The sequence below is a fragment of the Urtica dioica genome, chromosome 7 (assembly GCF_054948205.1).
Source record: "Urtica dioica subsp. dioica isolate 48M chromosome 7, U.dioica_male_clone48M_v1_H2, whole genome shotgun sequence".
NCBI lineage: Eukaryota > Viridiplantae > Streptophyta > Magnoliopsida > Rosales > Urticaceae > Urtica > Urtica dioica.
In genome coordinates, this window is record NC_142762.1 from 47,755,666 (window position 1) to 47,779,247 (window position 23,582).

The 23,582-nt window shown below is 37.8% G+C and overlaps 3 protein-coding genes across 8 annotated transcripts; all 3 read right to left on the reverse strand.

Annotated features, from left to right (window-relative positions):
- Positions 1-1,319: 1,319 nt before the first annotated feature.
- LOC149392407 (V-type proton ATPase 16 kDa proteolipid subunit) lies at positions 1,320-2,990 on the reverse strand. The gene is made up of 3 exons (XM_089619674.1): positions 2,780-2,990; positions 2,401-2,686; positions 1,320-1,846 (listed from the first exon to the last, which is right to left on the reverse strand). Exons 1-3 carry the CDS (start codon positions 2,856-2,858, stop codon positions 1,714-1,716), a joined length of 498 nt encoding a protein of 165 aa, XP_089475800.1. The 5' UTR covers positions 2,859-2,990; the 3' UTR covers positions 1,320-1,713.
- A 5,613-nt stretch (positions 2,991-8,603) lies between these two features.
- LDL3 (LSD1-like 3) lies at positions 8,604-23,013 on the reverse strand. 5 transcript variants are annotated; one of them, XM_089620625.1, is made up of 9 exons: positions 22,954-23,013; positions 14,510-16,124; positions 14,243-14,384; positions 11,846-14,110; positions 11,655-11,748; positions 10,844-11,220; positions 9,795-10,511; positions 9,579-9,653; positions 8,604-9,170 (listed from the first exon to the last, which is right to left on the reverse strand). In XM_089620625.1, exons 2-9 carry the CDS (start codon positions 16,078-16,080, stop codon positions 9,090-9,092), a joined length of 5,322 nt encoding a protein of 1,773 aa, XP_089476751.1. In that variant the 5' UTR covers positions 16,081-16,124; positions 22,954-23,013; the 3' UTR covers positions 8,604-9,089. The 5 variants fall into 5 exon arrangements, with proteins under 5 accessions (XP_089476751.1, XP_089476752.1, XP_089476750.1 ...); XM_089620626.1 differs by having other exon boundaries at positions 14,510-16,118; positions 22,954-22,982; XM_089620624.1 differs by lacking the exon at positions 22,954-23,013 and adding an exon at positions 16,677-16,799 and having other exon boundaries at positions 14,510-16,118.
- On the reverse strand, positions 20,855-23,055 carry LOC149392409 (tRNA-splicing endonuclease subunit Sen2-1-like). Of its 2 annotated transcripts, XM_089620628.1 has the most exons (3): positions 22,954-23,017; positions 21,819-21,887; positions 20,855-21,721 (listed from the first exon to the last, which is right to left on the reverse strand). In XM_089620628.1, the coding sequence occupies exon 3, from the start codon at positions 21,706-21,708 to the stop codon at positions 20,980-20,982; it is 729 nt and encodes a 242-aa protein (XP_089476754.1). In that variant the 5' UTR covers positions 21,709-21,721; positions 21,819-21,887; positions 22,954-23,017; the 3' UTR covers positions 20,855-20,979. The 2 variants fall into 2 exon arrangements, with proteins under 2 accessions (XP_089476754.1, XP_089476753.1); XM_089620627.1 differs by lacking the exon at positions 21,819-21,887 and having other exon boundaries at positions 22,954-23,055.
- Positions 23,056-23,582: the final 527 nt, after the last annotated feature.

Genomic DNA, 23,582 nt, shown 5'->3' on the forward strand with positions numbered 1-23,582 from the left:
TTAGGGGAGTAAGGCTTTGGTCCTTGACGCTCAAGGAAACAGCTCTGGCGCGTTTGACCACGCGTGTCTTGTAGAAGTTTGCGTAAGCAATGACTATCAATGATTTGTGTTAGGCGTTGGACATGACGATTGAATGAGACGACGTGCGTTTAAGGAAACGACAATTGCGAAAAGATGCAATCACGTAAAAACTAGTAAACTACCAATTTTTAAAAGACTATTTGTCAATTGAAGGGTTATGAACATAAATACTCTCTCTTGTTTGTAGTGGCTGATGAAAATAGTTATTGATTTTTTTCTTTTTTTAGGGTGGTGGATTAATGTTACAATCCACTATGAGTTTGTTGCTAAAAAATACTTAAATATAGTGAGTAAACTGAATTAATAAATTATTCATCCACTTGTTGCCCCTTAATGAGCTTGGAAGTTAGCTTGTAAATTAAGCTAAGGCGAATGTAACAAAGGGTGAATTAGAACAAAACTTGAGGCGAGTAAAAAAAAAAAACTTATACTTGAAAAATAAAAAGAAAAGTCAAGAAATATCATTTTCTCCAAATGGAATGAAAATAAGAGAGGGATTTTGGATGTACTTGCCTCGTCTTTGAAGTGATAGTTCACTTTTAATCTTTTACAAAACCAATACTCGGATAGATTAATCATATAAAATTATAGGAGGCAGTGAGGCACGTGGTTGGTAACATTTTCTGAAAATAAAAGAACTGTTAAGTAACATGCAGCGATGAAACCATAAATATTCCTACATAAAAATGACATGACATTTGATTAACTCCTTCTTACTTTATATTGATTATCACTCAGTCTGTCTGTAAATATGAATGAAAAAAATTATTGGACTTGGTTGTAAAAAAACTACAAAACTTATTGCCTTGAACATAAAGTCCTAATGAACTATTTTCAAGACTATTATCTACAGTAATTGTTATATCACTCGACCCTATGTTTCTACCTCTGCGTATGGGCTCTCAGAGAAATGTGAGTCGGTCTAAAACAGAATTAAAATCCGCATCTTCCTAAACAGCAAACTTTTATCTCTGATCCTCCAGAAACGAACATTAAACCAAGTGTACATGATTCGACGACATAGATATATGACATGAGTCTTCAAATTTTGAAGCACACCTATGACTTGAAGATGAAGTGATTTAAACCAAATGGAGGAGAGTCTTAGAGAAGAAGATGAACTTGTCCACAATCTTCCCCTTAACAAGCTACAGTAATTCTCGCACATTTCTAAACGGCAACTAAACAAGAGACCAGAAGGAAGAATACTAAAACACAATTAAAAAAAAAAAATGGTATAAACGAGAATGAGAATGTGGCACTTTATCATTACGACGCAAGAAAATATAAATATGGTAGCAATAATACTGAATCCAGATTTCAGATCTCAGCTGACTGGTAACAAAAAAAATACAAGAATGAGTGCATAAACCCAACTTTAATTCTCAATTACAGAGTTTTTGGAACTAAACACAATCCCCATTTATTCATTGGTAAAATTTAGTTCCTCATTCTACAGCCTACCAGCACGCAAAACTCGACTTTAGATTATAATTACACCAGGAAAAAAAAAAAAAAAACACATTTATAAGAATACTTCCTCAACGCAAAGCACTTCTTCAAGGAATGTCAAAATGGTTCTGAACTCACAGCACTCAGCATCAATGCAATCACCTTATATGAGAACAGTTCTCATTCAGCTCTTGACTGGCCCGCTCGGGAAGAGAGAATGATACCAACGATGAGACCGTACAGAGCAAGAGCTTCGGCGAAAATGAGAATGAGGATCATTCCAACGAAAAGCTTCGGTTGTTGAGCATTAGCCCTAAACAGAAAAAGAGAGGGGGAACAAAAATCTTTAGAGGAAGCTCCCAATGAAAAGAGATCATACAGAAACTCATGCACAATACCAAACACAATAGATCACAGCCCATAAACTACTGTACAACACGGTCCTGGCAAACTAGACCACTTTGTTATACTTCGGATAAGAACAATACATGGCTCGACTAAACTATTCTCAGGATTTCTCGAAAGATAAAAGGCATGAGCAACTGAGGAATCTAAATCAATCACCCATAAAGCCGGCGCTCAGGCAAAGTGCCACAGTCAAATATCATCATATATTGATCAGACCAAAAAACAATGTCAAGTATTAACTTAACCTTCGTCTCTAACAAATTTTACTTGAAGCGACAAAGTTTATTATGTCAGTTATAATGCGATCATACAATTATATCTATTATGACCTGTGTTATTATTATCATGAAAATACCAAGGGAAAGCATAAATTAATATATTGACAAATTCACCTTCTTAGAATCCAAATTAAACGACGTGACATATCTCGGTCACTAAATAAAGATAAAGTGTATGTACCTAACACCAGCATCGCCGACGATTCCAATAGCCATGCCTGCGGAGAGACCAGCGAGTCCACAGGAGAGACCCGAAGAGAGATGAGCATAGCCATCGAAGAGGTAGTAAGATTTAGCCTTGGGGTTAATTCCCGTACTGATGATGACGGCGATGATGAGGCCGTAAATACCAAGCACACCAGCCATAACCACCGGAACGATCGACTTCATCACCAGCTCCGGCCTCATCACCCCCATCGACGCCACTCCCACGCCGCTCTTAGCCGTCCCGTACGCCGCTCCCATACCTGAAAAAAAAAACCGACGAAATCCGAATCAGATAAACCCTAGATCCGTACAATACCGGTGAAACCCTAGATCTCCGGCGAAATCGCACGTACAGGAGAAGATGAGCGCCGCGGCGGCGCCGAGGAAGCCGAAAAACGGAGCAGTTTCGTCACCGCTGAAAGTCGACGACATCGTTTCTTCTTCTTCCTCTTCTCCGGTGAGATTGTATGATTATTGGCAACGACGATCGATCGGATCTGAGCGAGTTTCTTTGAGAGGAGGACGATAATTGCGTGTGTATATTTATGGATATTTACTTAAATCTTTTTTTTTTTTAATGGCGTTATGCAATTTTTCTCAGCCAAGGGAATAAGATTACGGAAATACCCCTTCATGTAGTGGTGTCAGAGTCGTGCCAAATTGGGCCTATTTGTCGTTTCCTCAGTTCTGGGCTTCGCCTGATGATGAGTTGGGCTAAGCAACTGGCCCACTAGCGTAATGTCCCCTGCAGAGTGCAGAGTGAAATTTAAAGGTAAAGCTATAGGGACATTTTAGATTAAATTAATAGATGATTAATTGATTAAAGAAAGTCTTGATCAAGTAAGATATTTAGTCATATTTCCAAACAAAAATTATATCAAAATATCTTTTATTAGTCTTCATGATTGAGGTTTTCCTTTCACTTGACTTGTACCAACCAAGTATTGCCATGTTTAGTCACGTTGACTCTCACGATAAACTATATATAAAAGGCACGTGTTACGATTCGATTGTTCTCTATTTTTTTTTAATACAGGACCGATAGGCATTTTCATCAGCAAGTAGATTAGATTATTTGACGAAAAGATTAGATACCAACACAAATATTTGTTTTAAAATTTGGATTAAATCTTTAAAAAGAAGTAGAAAATGGACTAATTACAACAAATACTTGTTATAAAAATATTACCAACACAAATAACATTAAGTCATACGGTCAACCTTACTTTTAGAAGTCTTGAATTTGTTTCCTCTTTTGTTTTGTTTCTCCATTCCCTATTGTTGGCCGCCCATACCAATTTCTTTTTAGAGGAAATTTGTTTCTTTTTTTTTCTTTTGACAAGTATCTCCATACATTAATGCACAAAATAATCTCTATTTCTCTCTTATGCTATGGACGAAATTAAGGGCTCTACTTGAAAATTCTTAATGGGTTTTTTTTATGTTGTCATGAACAAATGAAGAAACATCTAGAATAGATGTTTCTTCATTTGTTCATGACAACATAAAAAAAGCCCATTAAAAATTTTCAAGTAAAATTCCATGAAATGAAATTAATCCTCAAGGCCCAAATTCATGAACTTGGCCGTGTGAATCAACTCATTGTCATCATATGACAATTTCAAAAATTTATTGACATTCATTTCATCTCATGTCCAAAAAGACAAAAATACCCTTTAGACAATTTTCGTAAAACTTGTCTAGTTCTTATTTTGACTTAGCCTCTAGTTTAACTAATCCTACTCGATATGACTTGTGAAAGTGACATCATGGATCCAAATGAACAAAACTTGAGCTTACATACCTAGACTCAAAAGTTCACAAACATTTCCCAAATTTAGCTTAATGCCAACTGACTCCACTAAAGAGTTGACACTGAGAATCTCTCGGTTCAAATGAATTTATTTTCTACTCAAGAATTCAACTTAATTGTGATGAGTGGATCCACTGAATATTATCTATGTTTACCCTTCATGAATATCATCAGCTAGTCGGGATTACAAAATTACAATTTTATCCTTCTAGCTGTTATTTCCTCAAACTCATTTGTCGCTTGTGAATAAGTTAGAAACAACATATTGACGAGGAGCTAAAAAGTCACATTGATTCATCCAAAAGATTCGGGACTCAATTTGGACACTGGCCAGATCATTTATTCGCAATCTAAGGATCAAATGACTATTGATCTCAATACGATTGTTAGGAGAATCTATGATGTCTGGTTATGGGACATTGAGAGTTGGAGACTCTATAGTTCTTCTAGGTATCTTCTGAAGGTACTGAATTGACCAGTGCACTTCTAGAGACAGAATAAGAACAAACCATTTAACCTCTTATGTCTCGAAGTCACTACGTATGAATTGCATCATGTTTACCTCAATCCTGAAATAAGACATGTCATTTCATAGCTTACGTATTCTCATTTGAGAAAGTCAGAGTTTGGATTCACTATATGATTCTGAACAGGACCTATTGGTGAAGTACTAAGTTATGAAGATGTCATGAGTAACTTTGTGAAGATCTCATAGATATGGAATTCACATGGACATGATCCCCTATGCCTCGGCAATTGGAAGTTTGATGTACGCAATGGTGTGTACGAGGTCGGGCATTGTTCATGCAGTGGGAGTTGTGAGCAGATTTAGGAGTAACCCAGAGAGAGAGCACTGGGAGGCTGTGAAGTGGATACAGCAGGAAGAGCACGTCCGGATACGTCTACATGTTCGGAGGGACGGCTATCTGTTGGATGTCGAGGTTACAGAAGATTGTTGCGTTGTCGAGCTGTGAGACGGAGTACGTGGCCATCACCGAGGCCACGAAGGAGATGACATGACCGCAGACATTTCTGCGCAAGCTGGATCAAGACCAATACGGGAGTGTGCTGTACAGTGACAGCCAGAGTGCATTCAATTTGCGAAGAACCCGGTGTATCATGCTAGGACGAAGTATATACAGTTGAGATACCACTTCATCAGATCGACGTTAGAAGATGTAGTGTTGGTGCTTGAGAAGATCGCGGGAAGTCAGAATCCAACTGACATGTTGACAAAGTCAGTGTCATACGATAAACTGAGGTTATGCTCGACCTCAATTGGACTCCCCGCCTGATGAATTGAGTCGTCGCTGCAGAATGGATACACGTGATGAGATTAGTCTCCAAGTGGGAGATTGTTAGAAGATGTTGAGCCTAAAATACTAGAAGTGAAAAAAAAAGTCCCACATGGGAAAGAGAGAATAACTTTGTGAACTCTAAGAGTATATAAATAGGGGTCCACAGTGTGTATTCTATTCATCCCAAAAATAAGAAACACTTTATACTGTAAACACCTCACTTATAGTGATTTTGCAGCGACAAAGTGGATGTAACTAGGGGTCCATAGCGTGTCTTCCACAATTGCAATACTGTCATTAAAGAATATAACTTTAAGATATTGAAGGCGAATCCAAATTATTTCGCTATAATGGGTTAAAGATCTTACCTTTCTGAGACAACCCCGTTATCACCACTAGTCACCTTTCTTTATTTCTTTCTTCTTTCGCTCTATACCCACTCATTTCTCTCTTCTGTCTTTCTTTCTTTCTTTCATTCGAAATCAGAAAGTGACAAAATCTGTTGATACTGTGAGAGTGGTGACTGATTAAATAGTGTGCCCTCGGCGTTCACGCAAAAAAAGACAAAAATTGTAAAGTGACGTGGCATCTTACGTAGCAAGTCACCTACTTTTTGTAATATGCAAACCGTAAATAAATTCTTAATCAAACTCAATCTTAAAGGCCACATGTACGTGGTAAAACGACACCTCATCAAAACTCGGATGAATGTGTAGCTAGGGCTTTCCTCCAATCTAAGAAGATTTATAGCTAGGGTTTGGCAATGGTCTCCATCAATACGATATCCTGAGCCCGAGCTTGAAAAAGTTTGAAATATTTTTTCATGATTAATTTAATTTAACTTTTATGAAGATATTTTTTACAATTTATTTATCATTATCATAAAAAAAAAAATTATCGTCGGTCACCCTCATTTTTAGTTCCTGGTTCTGCACCTGCTTTTATATGACACATTCTCAGATTTGTGTCATTTGCTATAATTCTCAATGAACCTGGTGAAACTTTATTGATCGATAAAAAAAACGTGGAAACATTTAAAAAACAAAGACTCTGCAGAGATTCCACGTCACGAATCCTGATGTGTAATAATACACCATACGTCATAGCTCAAATATTCCCAACACCATATATAACAACTTGTTTGTCAATAACAAAAACCGCCAATCTCTAGTAACAACATAGATATTTATGTTCTAGATTTTACTAGACGGATTTGAAACAGACAGAATGAAAATTTTGTGTAAAATCCTTCCGAGTCTAACCTTAAATTTATTGATGTCAAATTGTAATAGTTGAAAACTTTTTTTTCCCTTGTAAATAGACTTCCGATTTCCAGCAAGAGAGAGTGATAAATAGACAACGATATCAATAAATCTTCAACGATATTCCAGATTTTCAGAAATTTTTTACAGACTTTTTCAGACTTCTAAGAATTGTTCTCGAGCATGAAATCACGAGAAAAATGTCTTCTTAGTTGAGCACAAGGAGAGAGAGAGAGAGAGAGAGAGAGAGAGAGAGAAAAATAAAATGAAAATAAAAATAAAAGAATGTTTTATTGAGAGTATTTTTATACGAAAAAAATACAAATTAGTCATAATTTTGAATTAAATTAGACATATTAGATTTTTGGTCATAAACTAGCATGGATGTCATGGTTTAAAAATAACCCTTTAAATTAACTAACTCTTTTTAAAATGAAGTAATTAAACTAGTGGCCCAATAATCCACTATTCTTTTGAAAAATAGTTCAAGTTTCATTTTTTTTTATAAATATAGTCAATTAGGCCGAAATTAATTAATTAATGAAATATTTAATTTAATTAACTCCACTCTTAATAAAAGAAAGCAATGAAAAAATCTCCTTTTTGCTAGGTCGATATATGTTCCACGTGTAAACATCTTCGAGCGTTAACCTGCCTGAATTGAGCACATCGTTCCATAATATCACCTGGAAAGTAACAAAATTTAATGCTGTACACCAGAAATCTCTGATCAGGGCACAAATACAAAGTGGGTTTCCTGTAATTTCCTTTGTCAATTTACATGGCTTTTTAAAAAAAAAAAAAAATCAGGCCTCCGTAAAGCCTCTCCGTCATATGAAAATTACATGGCATTTGAAAGCTGTGGAATATGGATTATACATGGAACTATGAGACAATGAGCTCGTGAAAAAAAATAGATAAACACTCTTGTTATCATCTGATCGCCAGCTATAACAGCTAGGATTATCGACTTATTTATGTTAAAATAAAATTAAAAAAGGTAAGACAAACTCTTACCATCAATAATGCCTATCAGCGTTACAATCCAGTGTCATATATATAGAAAAGCAGAAGGTAAAGACAAATTGCCTAATTTGTGAACGTTACAACAATCCAGTGTCATATATACTCAAATTATGAAAATATAAAAAACACATACCTATTCTGACGATGCTCACATTTGTTACCATCCAGTATTATAAATCACTGAATTGTAAGATATATAAAGCACATAACACGTTAATAGCTAGTGAAGTAAATAAAGAGGATACACATCTATTCTGGCGATGCTCATGACTGTTACTATCCATCAAAAAGTGAAAAATATAGTATAAAGACTAAATAAACATATTTAAATGGTAATGTTTGCTACTGTAAATAACATGCCAATTAGAGGCGTTACAATATATGGTTAAACAATGAAAAATATAAACATACCTCTTGGCAACGCTTGCTAAGGATCAACATGGCTGAGGACGAAAAAAATACGAGCGAAATTTGATCATCTCAGCACAAACTCAGCTCCACAACCATAACTGAAACTTGAAACGAAACAACAGTTGTAATAAAAAGACATGATCCAGCTTCATGTACAACGATTACTTACCTTTTACGTTGCAGAATTGATGAGAAGAAATAGAATACTGTCTTACCTTTTACGTTGCAGGATTGACGAGATGAAATAGAACAATGTTACATGTCTCACATTATTCTGAGACTTGGGATATAGCAAAAACAGCTTAACAAAAGATAATCATACTCATCGACACTTAAACAGACAAGTAATGCTAAATGCAAATGAAAATTTTGCAAGGCTTTCGTTAATAAAAGTTAAAGTTAACCTTGAAAAATCTGGGAAAAAAAAAAGTACTCTAGACAATGAATGGAAAATATTCTGTATGCCTGTCTGTCACTAAAGCAATCCTACGCTGTACAGATTGGGTAAAAAAAGAAAAAAAAGCCTGAGAACAATTAGTATCTCGACTTTGGGTCTATGAAAAGGCAGGGTCTTTTCTACCCTTGAAGCACAACCTTGATAAATGAAAGCGCTAGTGGTAAAAAAAGCACTTGTTGTCTTTGTCCATGCGTACAAAACAACTTGCACCGAGCCAATCTGCGATTGCTTGTAGTTCAAGTTTACTCCAGAACACAGTCCAGCCAACTCCAACTGCGTCTTGACGGTTGTGAAATGCCATGCATGATTTCGCAGGCAATAACTCATTATTGACTTGCATTTTTGTGTCCCTTGGATTACCAATATGTTGTTGAAGATCCTCCGGGTGTGAAATGCTCAATGATCGGGGCCGTTGCGATTTACAGTCGGCTTCGCTGCCATGTGCCTCTCAATCAATTTATCCACAAAAGCACGGATCTGCATGGGAAACGCAAAGTTAAATAACAAATTGACAGAAGCTAAAGCATGCTTCGTATGTGCTCATAAATCTTCTATCAATGGCAAAAAATTTCAAAATACAAGGGTGATATAGCCTCACTCCGCGAACTCCCTGTTTTTTTTTTCTTTTTAACCAGGCAAACTAAAAAGGACTCTGTAATCTCATAAACAACATGTCCCACATGGATTCAATTTTAAAATCTCTTTTTTATAGCTGTGAGCTTCCACAACAAGGATAGTGCCACATAGGGCATTCGACCTTACCATTAGACCAACCTTTGGGGCTAGACCAACCATTGGGAGTTTAATTTGACAAAACAAATTTCGGAAAGGAAAATTCAACACCTAAATTCGAGATCAAAGGTTTATCAGCAAAAAGAAATGCACCTTATTCTTGCGCTTGAAATCAAGAAACTGGGACACAGCCATAGCTTTCTCAGCATCTGTAGCTTGCTCCATCACCTGGAAGTGTGATAATACATGTATCAAATAATGTATAAAAGAGATCTACATTTATGTTTTCAAACAAAACAAAAAATACCCACTAATATACAGACAAAAGAGGAAGGATGAGTCGAGGTAGAGAGATGAAAGGAAACCGACCTTGGTTGCGGTTTTCTTCATGATTGACTTGTACCCATCCTTGTCTATTTTCTTAGCTTTGTAAAGGGGCATAAGCAACGACGTGACGTAGTCTACAACAGCTTGTTTAATGCGATCCGAACCTCGATGATGACCTCTCGCCGATTCCTTGTTCACCGTGACATGTGAAACAGAGCTATCGTTTGCACGTCCATCGTACTTCCACGTAGGTTGTCTTGAACTCGCATTTGAATCCTCCTCGTCCCTCGTATTCTCGGCCGGATAACAGAAACCGGAATCCGCCGCCGCTGCTGCTTGAGACTGCCACCTCTCGATGGCGTGATGGTCTTTTATCCCCTCACTGCCAGCCGAGTCAACCCAAGCCTTCGTGTAAAGGCTGCTATCAGCCGCAGCGCTCTCTCCCGAGTGCTCTCTCAAGTTCACATGACCGGCGACATCATTCGAGTGGCTTCTCTGAGAAAGGTTATCGGCGGGATTTCTAGAGTCGTCGAGGTTGATACAAGTGGCTGAGAAATCAACCGACCAATCCCTTACTCTACAATTCCTAGAGTCTATCTCTGACACGCAATCTGGCTTTCCAAAAGCAGAACCGGGCCATTTCTTGCCATGGTCATACTCCTCCGGCTGAACATGCTCGCGTCTGACAAATTTGTGAAATGAGGGAATCTTAGGAAGCTGCAATAAAGTGGTGATTTTCGCCTCTGAAGACGCGTATGCCTGCAACGCACAATAACTAGTCATTTTACCCGGGAAGACCATAAAACAGTCGCAAAGAGTACCTAGTAGAATCTTAATAATTTGCAGCTAACGAAAAATCTACCAACTTTTATAAACATTAATGGAGCGCCACAGCCCGATGCTTAACTTTATCACGAGAAAACAATCAGTAATAGCGAAAACATAAATGACATAAAAAAAATAAAAACAGATCACCGGTCGAAATTATTGAAAGTTAATAAAATGCTGTATTCATAAAATGACTAGTAATGATGACATGGCTCTATAGAACTGACATTCAATAACTAAGAAGATTATGAGGGTTTACAAACCTCAGCGGCAGCCACAGCCGCAGCATGGGCAGCTTCTGCAGCAGCAATGGCAGCTTTTTCTTCTTCAGTCATAGCATCTTCCACATCCAACGCTGGCTTTACTACTTTACCATTTGATGCAGAAACTGGAAGACTTCCTCGGTTCTCCAGACCTCCGTGATTGGTGTGTAAAGGTGGCTTTCCTGAAGTTGAATCTTTCAAATATTTTCTCTTCGATGACTCTACTGACGCTGATTGCCTTGAAAGCTTCAATGAACCATTAGAAGCTTTTTCCTTCCGAAAAACTTCTAGCCATACGTTAACAAGTTGACTTGCTATAGCACGTATGTCACGACTAGTATGTACACACACCTTTTCTTTTACTGTCTTTCCAATGCCTGCACGCATATGAATCATAGCAGGTAATAAGTACCAAACACAAATGCATTTGTTTGATCACCATGTACCTAATATATGGTGTTTATGCAGTGAAACTTTATATCCTCAACCCGCTGTAAACTCACTCGACAAAAAATTATTCTGACAAGACCTACTTCTTCTGTGTGGAATATTTTTTTTTATAAACCGTGTTTAATAATAAATAAAGTAGGTTAAAAAATTACTGAGTAAAAAAAATAAAAAATAAAAAAATAAAAATAAAAAAGCAACTTGGACTTTACTTAATTATTAAAACTTGTATATTTTCTGTAATAAGAATCCTCAAATAGACTTTATCGATTTAACCCATTAAGGGCCTGACTGCTCGACCAACAGCTCTCAGGTCAACCCCATGTAAATAAAGATGCTATAAAACTCTGAATAAAGAACATACCAGATACGCGCACAGCAAGCAAATCTTTTGAAACAAGGACCAAAAGACGAACACAATGCCGCAAGAGTTGGGTACCATCCTTCCCCATGGAATCCTGTTTATGTTGTGAAGAGATTGTTCACTTAGCAACTCATATATAGAATCAACATTAAAACATATTGACACAATCATTAATTAAGAGAAGCAAGTACCAATATCCATGAGTTGAGAGTGCTTAACCCTTCTTTGGTTCCAGCAAAGGACTTGAGGGTTTCAGTAGGAAGGTGCAACAACTCCTTCACCAGATGCAACCGACCAGCATTGGTTTTCGCATTAAAGAACAATTCCTGAAGAAGGGCTTCCATGGACAAAATCTTGGTCCCGTCCAAAGAGTTCTTGTTAAAGACATTGGAATATTCAACTGCGTCGAGTCTCCTAGCTATGTCTCTAACTTCATCCCTTTCGGATTCCGAATGTCTCTGCACAGCCTCCAAGGCCTCTACTTCTGCTGTGTAATCGTTTCCAGTCGTCAAAATGTCGATTATGCGAACCGCTTCTCGAAGCCCACTCATCATGGCACCGCCGACGGTGTCGGGATGCTCTTTGCAGGTAGCTTCGCCGGCGAAAAATAAGCAGTTCTCAACGGGCCTGCCTAATATGTCGTAATCTTCTCCGGAAGCCCCAACAGCGACATATGAATATGCACCGTAGCTGAAAGGGTCTCTACCCCAATCTGTCACAACTGATGCAACTGGGTCGGGCACCGATTCCTCTCCGAACAATTTACGAAGCCCAACCAGTGCATGGTTTACATGGTCAGAGGAGCTCTTAATTTGACCATCGATCGCCGCCTTGCCGACCAACAGTGCTATAAGAACAGGAGCGCCCACTGTTTTCTTGAGATTCCAGAACATAAAGCACTGCCCTCTCAGGTCTGTTTCCTCTGCTGTAGCTCCAAAGTAATCCACAGAATCATCCCAAAACACACTAGGAAACTCCATAACTACCTTGTTAAGAACCCCAAATCCAAGCCTCTGGACAGAAGACTGTTTCCACTGGGGCAGTGGAGGAGAAAACTTGATCGTTTCAGCCTTCAAGCAACCAAGCGGCACCGTAACCAAAACAGCTTCACCAAGAAACTCGCCACCATTGGACGTGGTAATGCTGACTTTATTTGACTGACCATCACCGGAGACCTTTGTGTTATACGACACATCGGTAACGACATGATTCAAGTGGACGCAAAGTCCTTCTTCGAGAGATTCCACGACAGCACTGTACCCTCCTTTGATCATACAGTGAGCCCCTCCAAATCCACCGTAAACATCATCTTGGTTCCAGTAAGGAAGAGACACTTCTTTAAGTAGAGCAGCACAACCGTATTCCAAGTTGGCGAAATGCCAATCCATAACCCTTCTCTCGAGAGGACTCATAAGCTCCTCAGTTGAACGATAATCTACAATAACATCATCGGCGCTGCTATCTTTCTTCTCTTCAGCTTTCACTCCTAACCGTGCTCGGCGGCGCTTTTCCAGGGCATACTCTAAACCCTCTTCGAGCGACATTTTCATAGCATGGTCTCCCTTCTGTGCAACAAGCAATATCATATCATCAAGAAGACTATTGTACTCAGCCTCCAAAGCTTCATCCAAATCTGAAGGAACTTTTTGAGCTGTTACGGTGTCGTAGAGAGGACAATCACTTTTTAATATTGTCAACTCTAGCCCCAATTGAGCACAAATCAATGAGGAAGGATCTGGTCTTCTTTCAGTGTCCATGTCAGCCTCAACGCCGGTAATAATGCTAGCACCAAGATCAACAGGAACCGACAACGATGACCGATCTGTATAAACACGCCCTCCGATTCTATCTCTAGCTTCTAATACAGTCACGGAAAAACCTTGTCGCTGCAAGTGTCGCGCGGCAGTCAACCCAGCAGGACCAGCTCCAATAACGATGATTTTCTTTCGAACATCTGTATCACATTGCAGATGATCACTCACCATACCATCTTCATTAATCGTAGACTGAACATGACACGGTTCCTCTTTTATTTCTGGAGGAACGGTAGGAACTTGACCAACTTCCAATATCTTCAAAGAAGGCTCGGTACTGCCAACATCTAAACTCGCCAATCTGTCGGATAACTTAGCATCTATACTACAATTTTCTGCATCAGCATAGCTTCTTTCAGGTTCCGCTGCGTTGTTTGGTTCTGCAGACACAATTGCAACACATTCGCTGTCTTTCACAGCTTCCTGTGTCTGGCTTTCAACGTTTGAAATCACATCATCCTTTGCCTCATCAGTGGCTTTAGTCCTATTAATCTGACCAGTAATAAAGGAAACTCCATCCTCCGAGTCAGCAACCGAGACGCCAGAACCTTCTGCAAAAATCTTTTCCCTAAGTTTATAGTGTTGCTTAGAGCCGTATTGTGCTTCATCCTTTTCTGAAGCAATTCCAAAATTAATATAACCCTGTTCAGAAGTATATAAATGTTAGACTTCAGTCACAATCTTAAGCCTAATACAAAAAATATAGATAAATAACACTAAAAGAATAGTGTGAACATCAATGTTTAAAAGAAAGAACGATGATAACAAACTTACACTCTGATCAAGAAATGCATAGATCTCCCTAATCAAAGAGGAATGCGTCGATTCATAGACCGATGCGGACTCTGTGACCCCGCAGTCAGAAAGGGGCAAAATCCGACTGACGTCTTTATTCCAGAGACCTAAAATGTGGTTCCTGCATCACACCAAGAATGGAAAGAAAAGCTAAAGACAAAACGGTAATAGTAACTCAGCAGAATAGTAAAGTTGATCCAAATTTTACGGGTTAATGACTCAATGATATCAATAGACGATGCTAACCTGCATTCTAGATAATCCTGAAGCCCACCTCTGCGCTTCAAGACCTCCTTGAATTTAATCCTCTCAACCGGCCCAACTGCCCGAGCCTTAAGGCCTGCAGATACTGCTGCTAACTCGCCGCCTTCAGACTCGAACTTCACTCTGGCTCCGACTAGGCGATCACTGTCCAAAGCCCGTTGCCTATCTTGAAAAGCCTGGTCATGTATCAGCTTCTCCCAGTCAGCATCGCCCTCGTAAGCCATGTCTCTGTGCCTGCGTTTTTTGGGCTTGCGCGTTTCCCGGCTAGCAGATGCCCGATTTTCTCTGTTTCCAGAATCGGGCATAGATACTGTATCTTCTAGGTTACCTTCATCTTCTTCCGGAGACCCTGATCGAGGAGAGTCTCCACGAGTTTCTTCGCCACCCGAAATACAATCCCGACCTTGCGCACTAGTTGATTTCTGGGCAGAATGATTGTTATCTAGATCAACACCCAATGGCTCGGGTGCTACGGGACCCGAAGCAAGATCTAGCCTTCCCACATCGGTGTTTAGGCCATCACAGTCCGTGCAACTTTCTCCAATCTTCTGCGAGTAGGAAGAGCACGAAACAAACGGTTGACCATGATGAGCAACTTTCGAACATTCATCGGAACCAACCTCCTTAGATATTCTTTGAAATTCGTTCTGCAAATCAACGTCGTGAATAGGTGTCGGAGTTTGTTCGGGATGTTGTTTCGGTCCGTCCTTTGAAATGCAATTTTTCAAGGCAACCTTTTGATCCGGTGATAGTCTGATTTCTACACGCTGATAACTGGTACATGGCTTGCCTTCTGTTTCGTACACTTTTCCAGAGCTACTTGGGTCCGTATCAAGTCCCGCCTGAAGAGTCGAACGCTGCTGTGACAGCCGATTCTGTTCTTCACCGTTTTCATGCGTACTCTCAGCAGATGTATGACGCCCGAGACCCTTCTCGTGATCCTCTCCCACACCTGGCTTGGCACGAGACTTCTTTGCTAAACCAGATTGTGCCTTACGGAAAAGCAACGACAAGGAATCTTCAAAACGATCGCCGGACGAGTGACGCCGGGAATCTCGATCTTCCACAACCACGATCCCCGAATCATCGTTGTCCTTCACAAGAAAAACCCCCGATCCCGTAGAATCCAAACCAGCGCCGCTCAACTTTACATTTGAGTTACTCTTGGGCCTTCTCTTCTTTCCTTTGGGTTTGATTTCTACCCCGATTTCTGTCGTCGCGTCAGATCCACCGTTACGAAATTCTGGGTCTTTCTCTACACCCCTCGAACCTAATTTCCCATCTGAATCAACAATTCCTGAGACAAAATCCTTTTTCGAAACCTTTAATTTCTTCCATAGACTCGCTAATGTGTCATCCATTCCACCGAAACCCTCATCTTCAGCCTCGGCCTTCTTTCCCTTCTCCAACCCCGCCGCCTTTCCCTTTTTGGGATTCCGAGGTTTCTTCAACTTCAACAACGATCCAATCGGCTCATCGTCGTCTGAATCGAGACCAACGCCGATTTGCTTCGGACGTTTTTTCGAACCAAACTTTCTCTCACCGCCATCCATCTTCTCGTCGCTACCTCTCCAGGTCTCAACTTTTTCCCCTGATCCTAAACCAGATTCAATGCCCAAATCAACAAGCATCGATCTCCGAAATAAATCTTCACCCGAGGTTTTAAAAACGTTAAAAACATTCGTACTGAGGAGTGGAAACAGTAAAACGCCTCAGTAACGTACGTTTTAGGTCTGGAAAATGAGGCGTACGCCTAGCTAGGATTTTTTTTTTACGTGAATGACCTTGCTTGAACACCACTTTGCAGATTTTCACTTACTTTTACTCAGTTTCAACTAAAAAAGACGCAACCCTAAACTTCTAAGTCAAAACCCAGGACAAAATCCCCTAAAATCCAAATACACGAACAAAAACCATCATCTAAGCCCTAAAATCAGGGACTCTGGAATGCTCTACCTAGTATATCTTGATTAGACTTTGCCAGAAACGGAATTTGAATTTTAGACGATTTCAAATTACATAAACTAAAAACAACAAAAAATTACTGAGTAAAAAACACATCGATTATTTTCGAAATTAAGTACGGAATTCAAGCAATACTAATCAGAAAAATAAAATAAAAAACTGAAACTAAAAGTTTGAACATCACCTGATAGTCGCAACGATGAGCCGGTGCGATACGGTGGGAGAAGGCGAGACGGTGCGATACAGGTTTTTATATTTAAGAACTATATTTTTTTTCTTTTTCTATTTAGTTATATTCGTTAGTAGTAGATATAGATCAAGCTTTGTATATTTTTTTCATGATATTCGATTTGTTGTTTTCAATGAAAAATCGACAAAAACAGAAGAAAAAAAAAAAGTGACAATATATAATTAAAATATATAGATATAATATATATACATTGTATTATATTTTTTAATTTTTAAATATATATATAAAAAAAATATTCTGTATATAACTTTTTTTTATAGAAAATTGTATATATAAAATTTTGTAAATGTACTAAAAAATGTAAATATATATATATATATATACGTAAATATTATATCATTTTTATTTTTATACATTTATAAAATCAATTTTTATTTTTTGTCTTAAATAGAATAGCATGCACATAATAAATAATAAAAAAAAAACATAAACCAACATAAACACAACATACATCAAGTGACGATAGCACTCCAAACTTGGAGCAGCGTGTCTCGTGTTTATATCTTGGAGACAGGATATAATTTTTTTTAAGCAAATAAATTAAAAAAAAAAACTAAAAAAATGACAACAAAATAGTAAATAATAAACGAAAAATGACGACGAAACGAAAATAATGTGGAGTTCATTTTTATTGATTCAGCGAGGTGATGCATATATTAAAAGAGATCTCATTTTTTTAGTATAAATATTTATAAATAATGTTAAATTATGTGTATGTGATACTAATTTCATAATCAAGTTTTTTTTCTTCTCTATTAAGCGAGGTTATCATAATCAAGTATGTATTATACTTTCGATGATTTAAAATATAAGAATAAATAAGTAATCAAACCAGTTTCGATTTTGGGTACAAAATTAGCTCGACAAGCCATACGCACTAACACGGGTAAATAAGCTCATAATTATTTAAGTCGAAAGCAACTTTTCACTAGTTATAATTGTTGGTGTTGGACTTTGTTCTTCATCAAGAATAACTGTTTGGGCCTATGAAGAACATCAAGTTTAGGCCCAGAGGGTGACATTGAGGTGTGGTTCACACGGCTCAAGATATCTGGTGACGAGCTAAGCCGTTTTTGGCTTAGCCCGTCACAAGAGATATGACGAGCTAAGCCAATTTTTAGTTTAGCCCGTTGTAAGATGCGTGACGAGCTAAGTCATTGCATGTTTTGCCTGTCACGAGCAAGTTAACGAGCCATATAAGACAGGACAAATAAAGAATCATTTTTTTTATATTTATTATGGACAATTTTACTTATATTATTTTAAAAAATTCAATAACAATACAAAGAAGGAATGCATGATATTCTTACAATCATGAAAAAATTATATCAAATTGGTAAATGACTATTGTCATATAAAATTATAATATAATTATTTAAATACTAGGGGGCTTGAGTATACTAGGTAATTTGAAACATAAATTTGTCAAAATAGTCAATGTTTAGTTTATTTTGCGAAATAGTTAATAAACCACATTAACCCATTTGTTTATACAAAAATATCCTTCATCAAAATAAAGGATTACCAAATATAAATTAATTAACAAAAATAAAATAAATAAATAAAAAACATTGCAATAAATAACTTTTCCATTAATAGATTAAAAAAAATTCTCTAAGAATATTACGAGATCTTCACCGTCGATCTTCACCACCGAGTCAACTTGTTATCCGTCTCGAGCTGTCAATTCTCCAACCGGAGACACATAAGTTGTGTCTGGTAGTTAACTCAAAAAGTTTTTGTTTTCTGTTTTCTAATTTTTGTAGTTGTAATGAAAAACTGTTTTGTGGTTGTTTTCAAAAAGCTGTTTGGTACAGTTTTCATTTTTGTTTTTGAGAAAGTGAAAAAACTAAAAAAAGTGTTTGGTATAGTTTTTATTTTTGTTTTTGAAAGAGTGAAAAGAGAAGATGAGGAGAAAGAGGAGAGAAGAGAAGAATTTTTTTTTCAAAAACACATTTTATTTGTTTTCAGTTTTCTTTACTTTTTTCCAAAACAACTTCAAAAATTTTTGAAATTTTTTTCCAAAAACTTAAACCAAACATGTTTTCAATTTTTGTTTTCAATTTTTTCAACTCAAAAACTAAAAAATTGTTTTTGAGAGGAATACCAAACACTACCATAGTTTCCCTCGCTTTCACAGCCTCCACCTCGGCCCGTTTTGTCTGAAGCAGTGACTCCATAGAATGCTTAGACTCGCCATTTTCGACTTGAGCCACCGATTTTCGGACCAGAAACGCAAAGCCACCTTTGCTTTCGCCGCCTCCGACTCTGCCCGAAGCATCCACTCCGAATGAAAGAATTAACACTTAACGAATTAACAAATTAACCAAAATCAATACGAATAAATCAAATATATGTAATGATATTAACACAAATAAATTTGATTTACCAAAAAATAACATAAATAAAAACAGCTATAAAATACTCATAAACACTTAAAATGAATTTCAAAATGAATAGAAAAAGAAGAAGAATCAGTCAGCAATTAAGAGAATCAAACAAACCTAATTCCATAAAACAAAGCATATCTTCCTTGTCATTTTAAAGAACTCCAAAGAAAAATAATCAAAGCGCATCAAGACGTTAAAGAACGATTGTCCTTTCACTAACTCGCAGAGTAGCGAAGAAAAGAGAAATCAATGGCGTCGAAAGACAAGAAGGCTTCGAAGGGATCAAGCAATTGCGTTGGCGGAAATCGTCACTCCGCCAATCACTTGCTCTAGCACTGCCAATCATCCTCCCCGAAACCGGTTCATATATTTCACATAGAGAAGATAAAAACTTGGCTATACGGTCAAGATCTTTGGTGAGTTACTTATTGACACAAGAACATGAAGCACGTTGGATATACAGGGTTAATGAGTGAGAGATTTGATATCCACCACTAGCTATGGCTGAGTAGAGAATCCATATGCGACTCTTGCTTTCTTATTTCATGCACATGGCTTATAGGGAGAAAACATATTTGAACAATTTGTCCTATGGTCACACCCACTTGAACCTATTATTCAAGTGAGATTTTAGTTTGGTGTTGCCATTTTGGACGAAGTAGCAGGGACTAGGTTTAGATGTGTTAAGTAGCTTTAGGACATGGTTCATAACATCGTGCCATTGTTTCTCGAGTCGAACTTTGGACAAGACTTCACGGATAGATGCGAGAGGTTTGCGGTTGAGAATTCTAGCCTTGACTTCATTGAGACCTCCTTGGAATTCAACTACCTCGCTATAACCAGAGAATTCTCTGAATTTTTGTGTGTTGCTTTATCTGGATCTGGTGTCGATGGCTAGCTTCATAGTTTGTGACCATTCCAAGCAATTACGACCATTAAGCGATGCATGGTAATTTGCATCGAAGATAATGACTCGTGTCACTAGGACGATGGCCTTTTTGGAATCGATCGCAAATCAAAACCCATGGAAATATATTAGAAGCATTTTTTTTTAAGGAAAATGGTAGACTCTGATACCATAAAGGTCTGAATTAACATGAGAAGCTTGACTTTCATTAATCAACCATAAAGACTGTATACATTAAATAAATTAAATATGTTTACTATAAACATACCATGTTGACGTAGACTGGGACCGCTTCAATGGTTTTGTGCGGAGAACGGCTTCAATGGGTGTTGTACGACAAAAACCGTCGATTGCGGGTGAGGGCGACAACAGGCAAGTTCAAACTGAGAAGATAAGACATGTGGAGAGGGATCGAAAGTTTTGACATTTTTTTTGTCGAAGTACAAATGGAAAAAGCATAATTTTAGGGCAAAAATGTTGAGGGTAGGTTTTCATGTCAGTAGGTGTAGGGTTGTATAGATTATACAATATCATATAGTGTATTGTCATTTGAAAGCTTGTTTTCTATGTTTTCTAAGTACCCATTTCAAATGTATCTTGAATGATTCGGAGTATGGCCTAGATATTATATAAAAGAAATTACTCAAACCTATATTCTTGATTCAATAGAGTGGTAGACTAATAAGTAGATAAATGACATCACTAATCAAACAATTCATAACAAATTTTTTAAATTTAAGATATCGAAAGCACAAGTATACTGTCAATAACTTATGTCAATATAAATTAAATTTAAAAAAAAAAAAAAAAAAAAAAAAAAAAAAACTCATAAGCTCAATCAAATTATTACTTCCCTCATTCACAAAACATTGAACAAGAAAAACCTGTACTCTTGATGTTACCCTCTATCAATTCCCATCAGATCTTTTTGTTGTTTTTTTCATATCGTCTCTCTAACTGGGCCACGATCTTCACGGCATTGTTCGGGAAGCCACCTCGAGATGGTCCGTTCCGCAACGCTATACCCTTCCAAACACAGAGGCGAACTATCTCCACTGCCATTCTCAGCGACATCGAGAACCAACAAGGTCTTGGCTACTCCGCCACATAGGCGGCCCGCGCAGTGTACGTCGGACCACACCACAAGCCTCGAGTTTCTGCTTCCTTCCGAGAGAACGAGCACGGCAAACTCGGAGTGAACGAGGCCCGGGTGGTGCCTATACGCAACAAAGTCCGTGCCGTACCTTACCCCGGACGTGACGACCCAATTCTTCAGCCGGAGATGAGAGTAGGCCTTATAAAGACGAGGGAAAAACTCCTTCTCCGATTTCATGTGTCGCCACAGAGCTTTGTCGTCGTACGCCGCGCTGCTCTTCTCTCTGTCGACGATGGCGAGGCATTTCAGGGCACTGGAGAGGTAAAACGCCTCTTCCGCGCCCAGCTGGAACCACTGCTTGGCTCTATCGGAAGTTGTGACCGGAACGCCGAAGCAGGCGCGGTTGAGCAAATCGGCATCTTGTAGGTCCAGGAAAACCAGGACGTTGGACCCGGAAAGCATTCCGTGAGCCTGAGATTGGATCAGAGAAGATTGAAGCTGTGAGACTATCTGGGACATGGGTTCGCTTTGAGCTTTTGCTTCCGCTCCCTTTCCTTTCCACCTGGGTCCCATCGCTTGAGATGTCCTGTAATGCAAAGAACACTTCTAAAAGAAATCGAATCGAAGTTCAACATGCAACAACTTCTTTGCGTATCCCAATCGTAACTGTAGAATCCACTTACCTGGTTCATAATCAAACAATGGACTATGATACAGGACTACACGAATCTTCCAACATTTAACAAGTGTTCCTACATCACCAACGAACCGAAATTGTTCAAGTTTATATATTACTCTGTAACTTCATTATTAAGCTCTCAAACAGTTCTGACATGGCTCTAGTTCATAAATCAACGAGGAAGGATCTGGTCTTCTTTCAGTGTCCATGTCAGCCTCAACGCCGGTAATAATGCTAGCACCGAGATCAACAGGAACCGACAACGATGACCGATCTGTATAAACACGCCCTCCGATTCTATCTCTAGCTTCTAATACAGTCACGGAAAAACCTTGTCGCTGCAAGTCCAGCTCCAATAACGATGATTTTCTTTCGGACATCTGTATCAAATTGCAGATGATCACTCACCATACCATCTTCATTAATCGCAGACTGAACATGACACGGTTCCTCTTTTATTTCTGGAGGAACGGTAGGAACTTGACCAACTTCCAATATCTTCAAAGAAGGCTCGGTACTGCCAACATCTAAACTCGCCAATCTGTCGGATAACTTAGCATCTACGCTACAATTTTCTGCATCAGCATAGCTTCTTTCAGGTTCCGCCGCGTTGTTTGGTTCTGCCGACACAACTGCAACACATTCGCTGTCTTTCACAGTTTCCTGTGTCTGGCTTTCAACGTTTGAAATCACATCATCCTTTGCCTCATCAGTGGCTTTAGTACTATTAATCTGACCAGTAATAAAGGAAACTCCATCCTCCGAGTCAGCAACAGAGACGCCAGAACCTTCTGCAAAAATCTTTTCCCTAAGTTTATAGTGTTGATTAGAGCCGAATTGTGCTTCGTCCTTTTCTGAAGCAATTCCAAAATTAATATAACCCTGTACAGAAACCATCATCTAAGCCCTAAAATCAGGGACCCCTGGAATGCTCTACCTGGTATATCTTGATTACACTTCGCCAGAAACGGAATTTGAATTTTAGACGATTTCAAATTACATAAACTAAAAAAAAAAAAAAAACAAAAAAATTACGGAGTAAAAAACACATCGATTATTTTCGAAATTTAGTAGGGAATTCAAGCAATACTAATCAGAAAAATAAAATAAAAAACTGAAACTAAAAGTTTGAACATCACCTGATAGTCCCAACGATGAGCCGGTGCGATACGGTGGGAGAAGGCGAGACGGTGCGATACAGGTTTTTATATTTAAGAACTATATTTTTTTTTCTTTTTATATTTAGTTATATTCGTTAGTAGATATAGATCAAGGTTTGTATATTTTTTTTCATTGTTGTTTAGATGAAAATCGACGAGTACATGAAAAATTGAACGAAAAAATATATGAAAAAAAAAATATTCGATTTGTTATTTTCAATGAAAAATCGACAAAAACAGAACGAAAAAAAAAAGTGACAATATATAATTAAAATATATAGATATAATATATATACATTGTATTATATTTTTAATTTTTAAACATATATATAAAAAAATATTCTGTATATAACTTTTTTTTATAGAAAATTGTATATATAAAATTTTATAAATGTGCTAAAAATGTAAATATATATATATATATAGACACATGTAAATATTGTATCATTTTCATTTTTATACATTTATAAAATCAATTTTTATTTTTTGTCTTAAATAGAATAGCATGCATATAATAATAAAAAATAAAATAAAAAATAAAAAAACAAACCTAAACCAACAAAAGCACAACATGGATCAAGTTGATGATAGCACTCCAAACTTGGAGC

Excerpts from the sequence above, each read along its gene's own strand:
- LOC149392409 (XM_089620627.1), bottom strand. The coding sequence starts at position 21,708 with ATGGGACCCAGGTGGAAAGGAAAGGGAGCGGAAGCAAAAGCTCAAAGC.
- LOC149392407 (XM_089619674.1), bottom strand. The coding sequence starts at position 2,858 with ATGTCGTCGACTTTCAGCGGTGACGAAACTGCTCCGTTTTTCGGCTTC. Across the intron at positions 2,687-2,779 it reads CGCGGCGCTCATCTTCTCCT|GTATGGGAGCGGCGTACGGG; the intron begins GTACGTGCGATT and ends TTTTTTTTTCAG. Across the intron at positions 1,847-2,400 it reads GTCGGCGATGCTGGTGTTAG|GGCTAATGCTCAACAACCGA; the intron begins GTACATACACTT and ends TTTTCTGTTTAG.
- LDL3 (XM_089620622.1), bottom strand. The coding sequence starts at position 16,158 with ATGCTTGTTGATTTGGGCATTGAATCTGGTTTAGGATCAGGGGAAAAA. Across the intron at positions 11,221-11,654 it reads GCTTGCTGTGCGCGTATCTG|GCATTGGAAAGACAGTAAAA; the intron begins GTATGTTCTTTA and ends ATATGCGTGCAG. Across the intron at positions 9,654-9,794 it reads TGAAGAAAACCGCAACCAAG|GTGATGGAGCAAGCTACAGA; the intron begins GTCGGTTTCCTT and ends TCACACTTCCAG.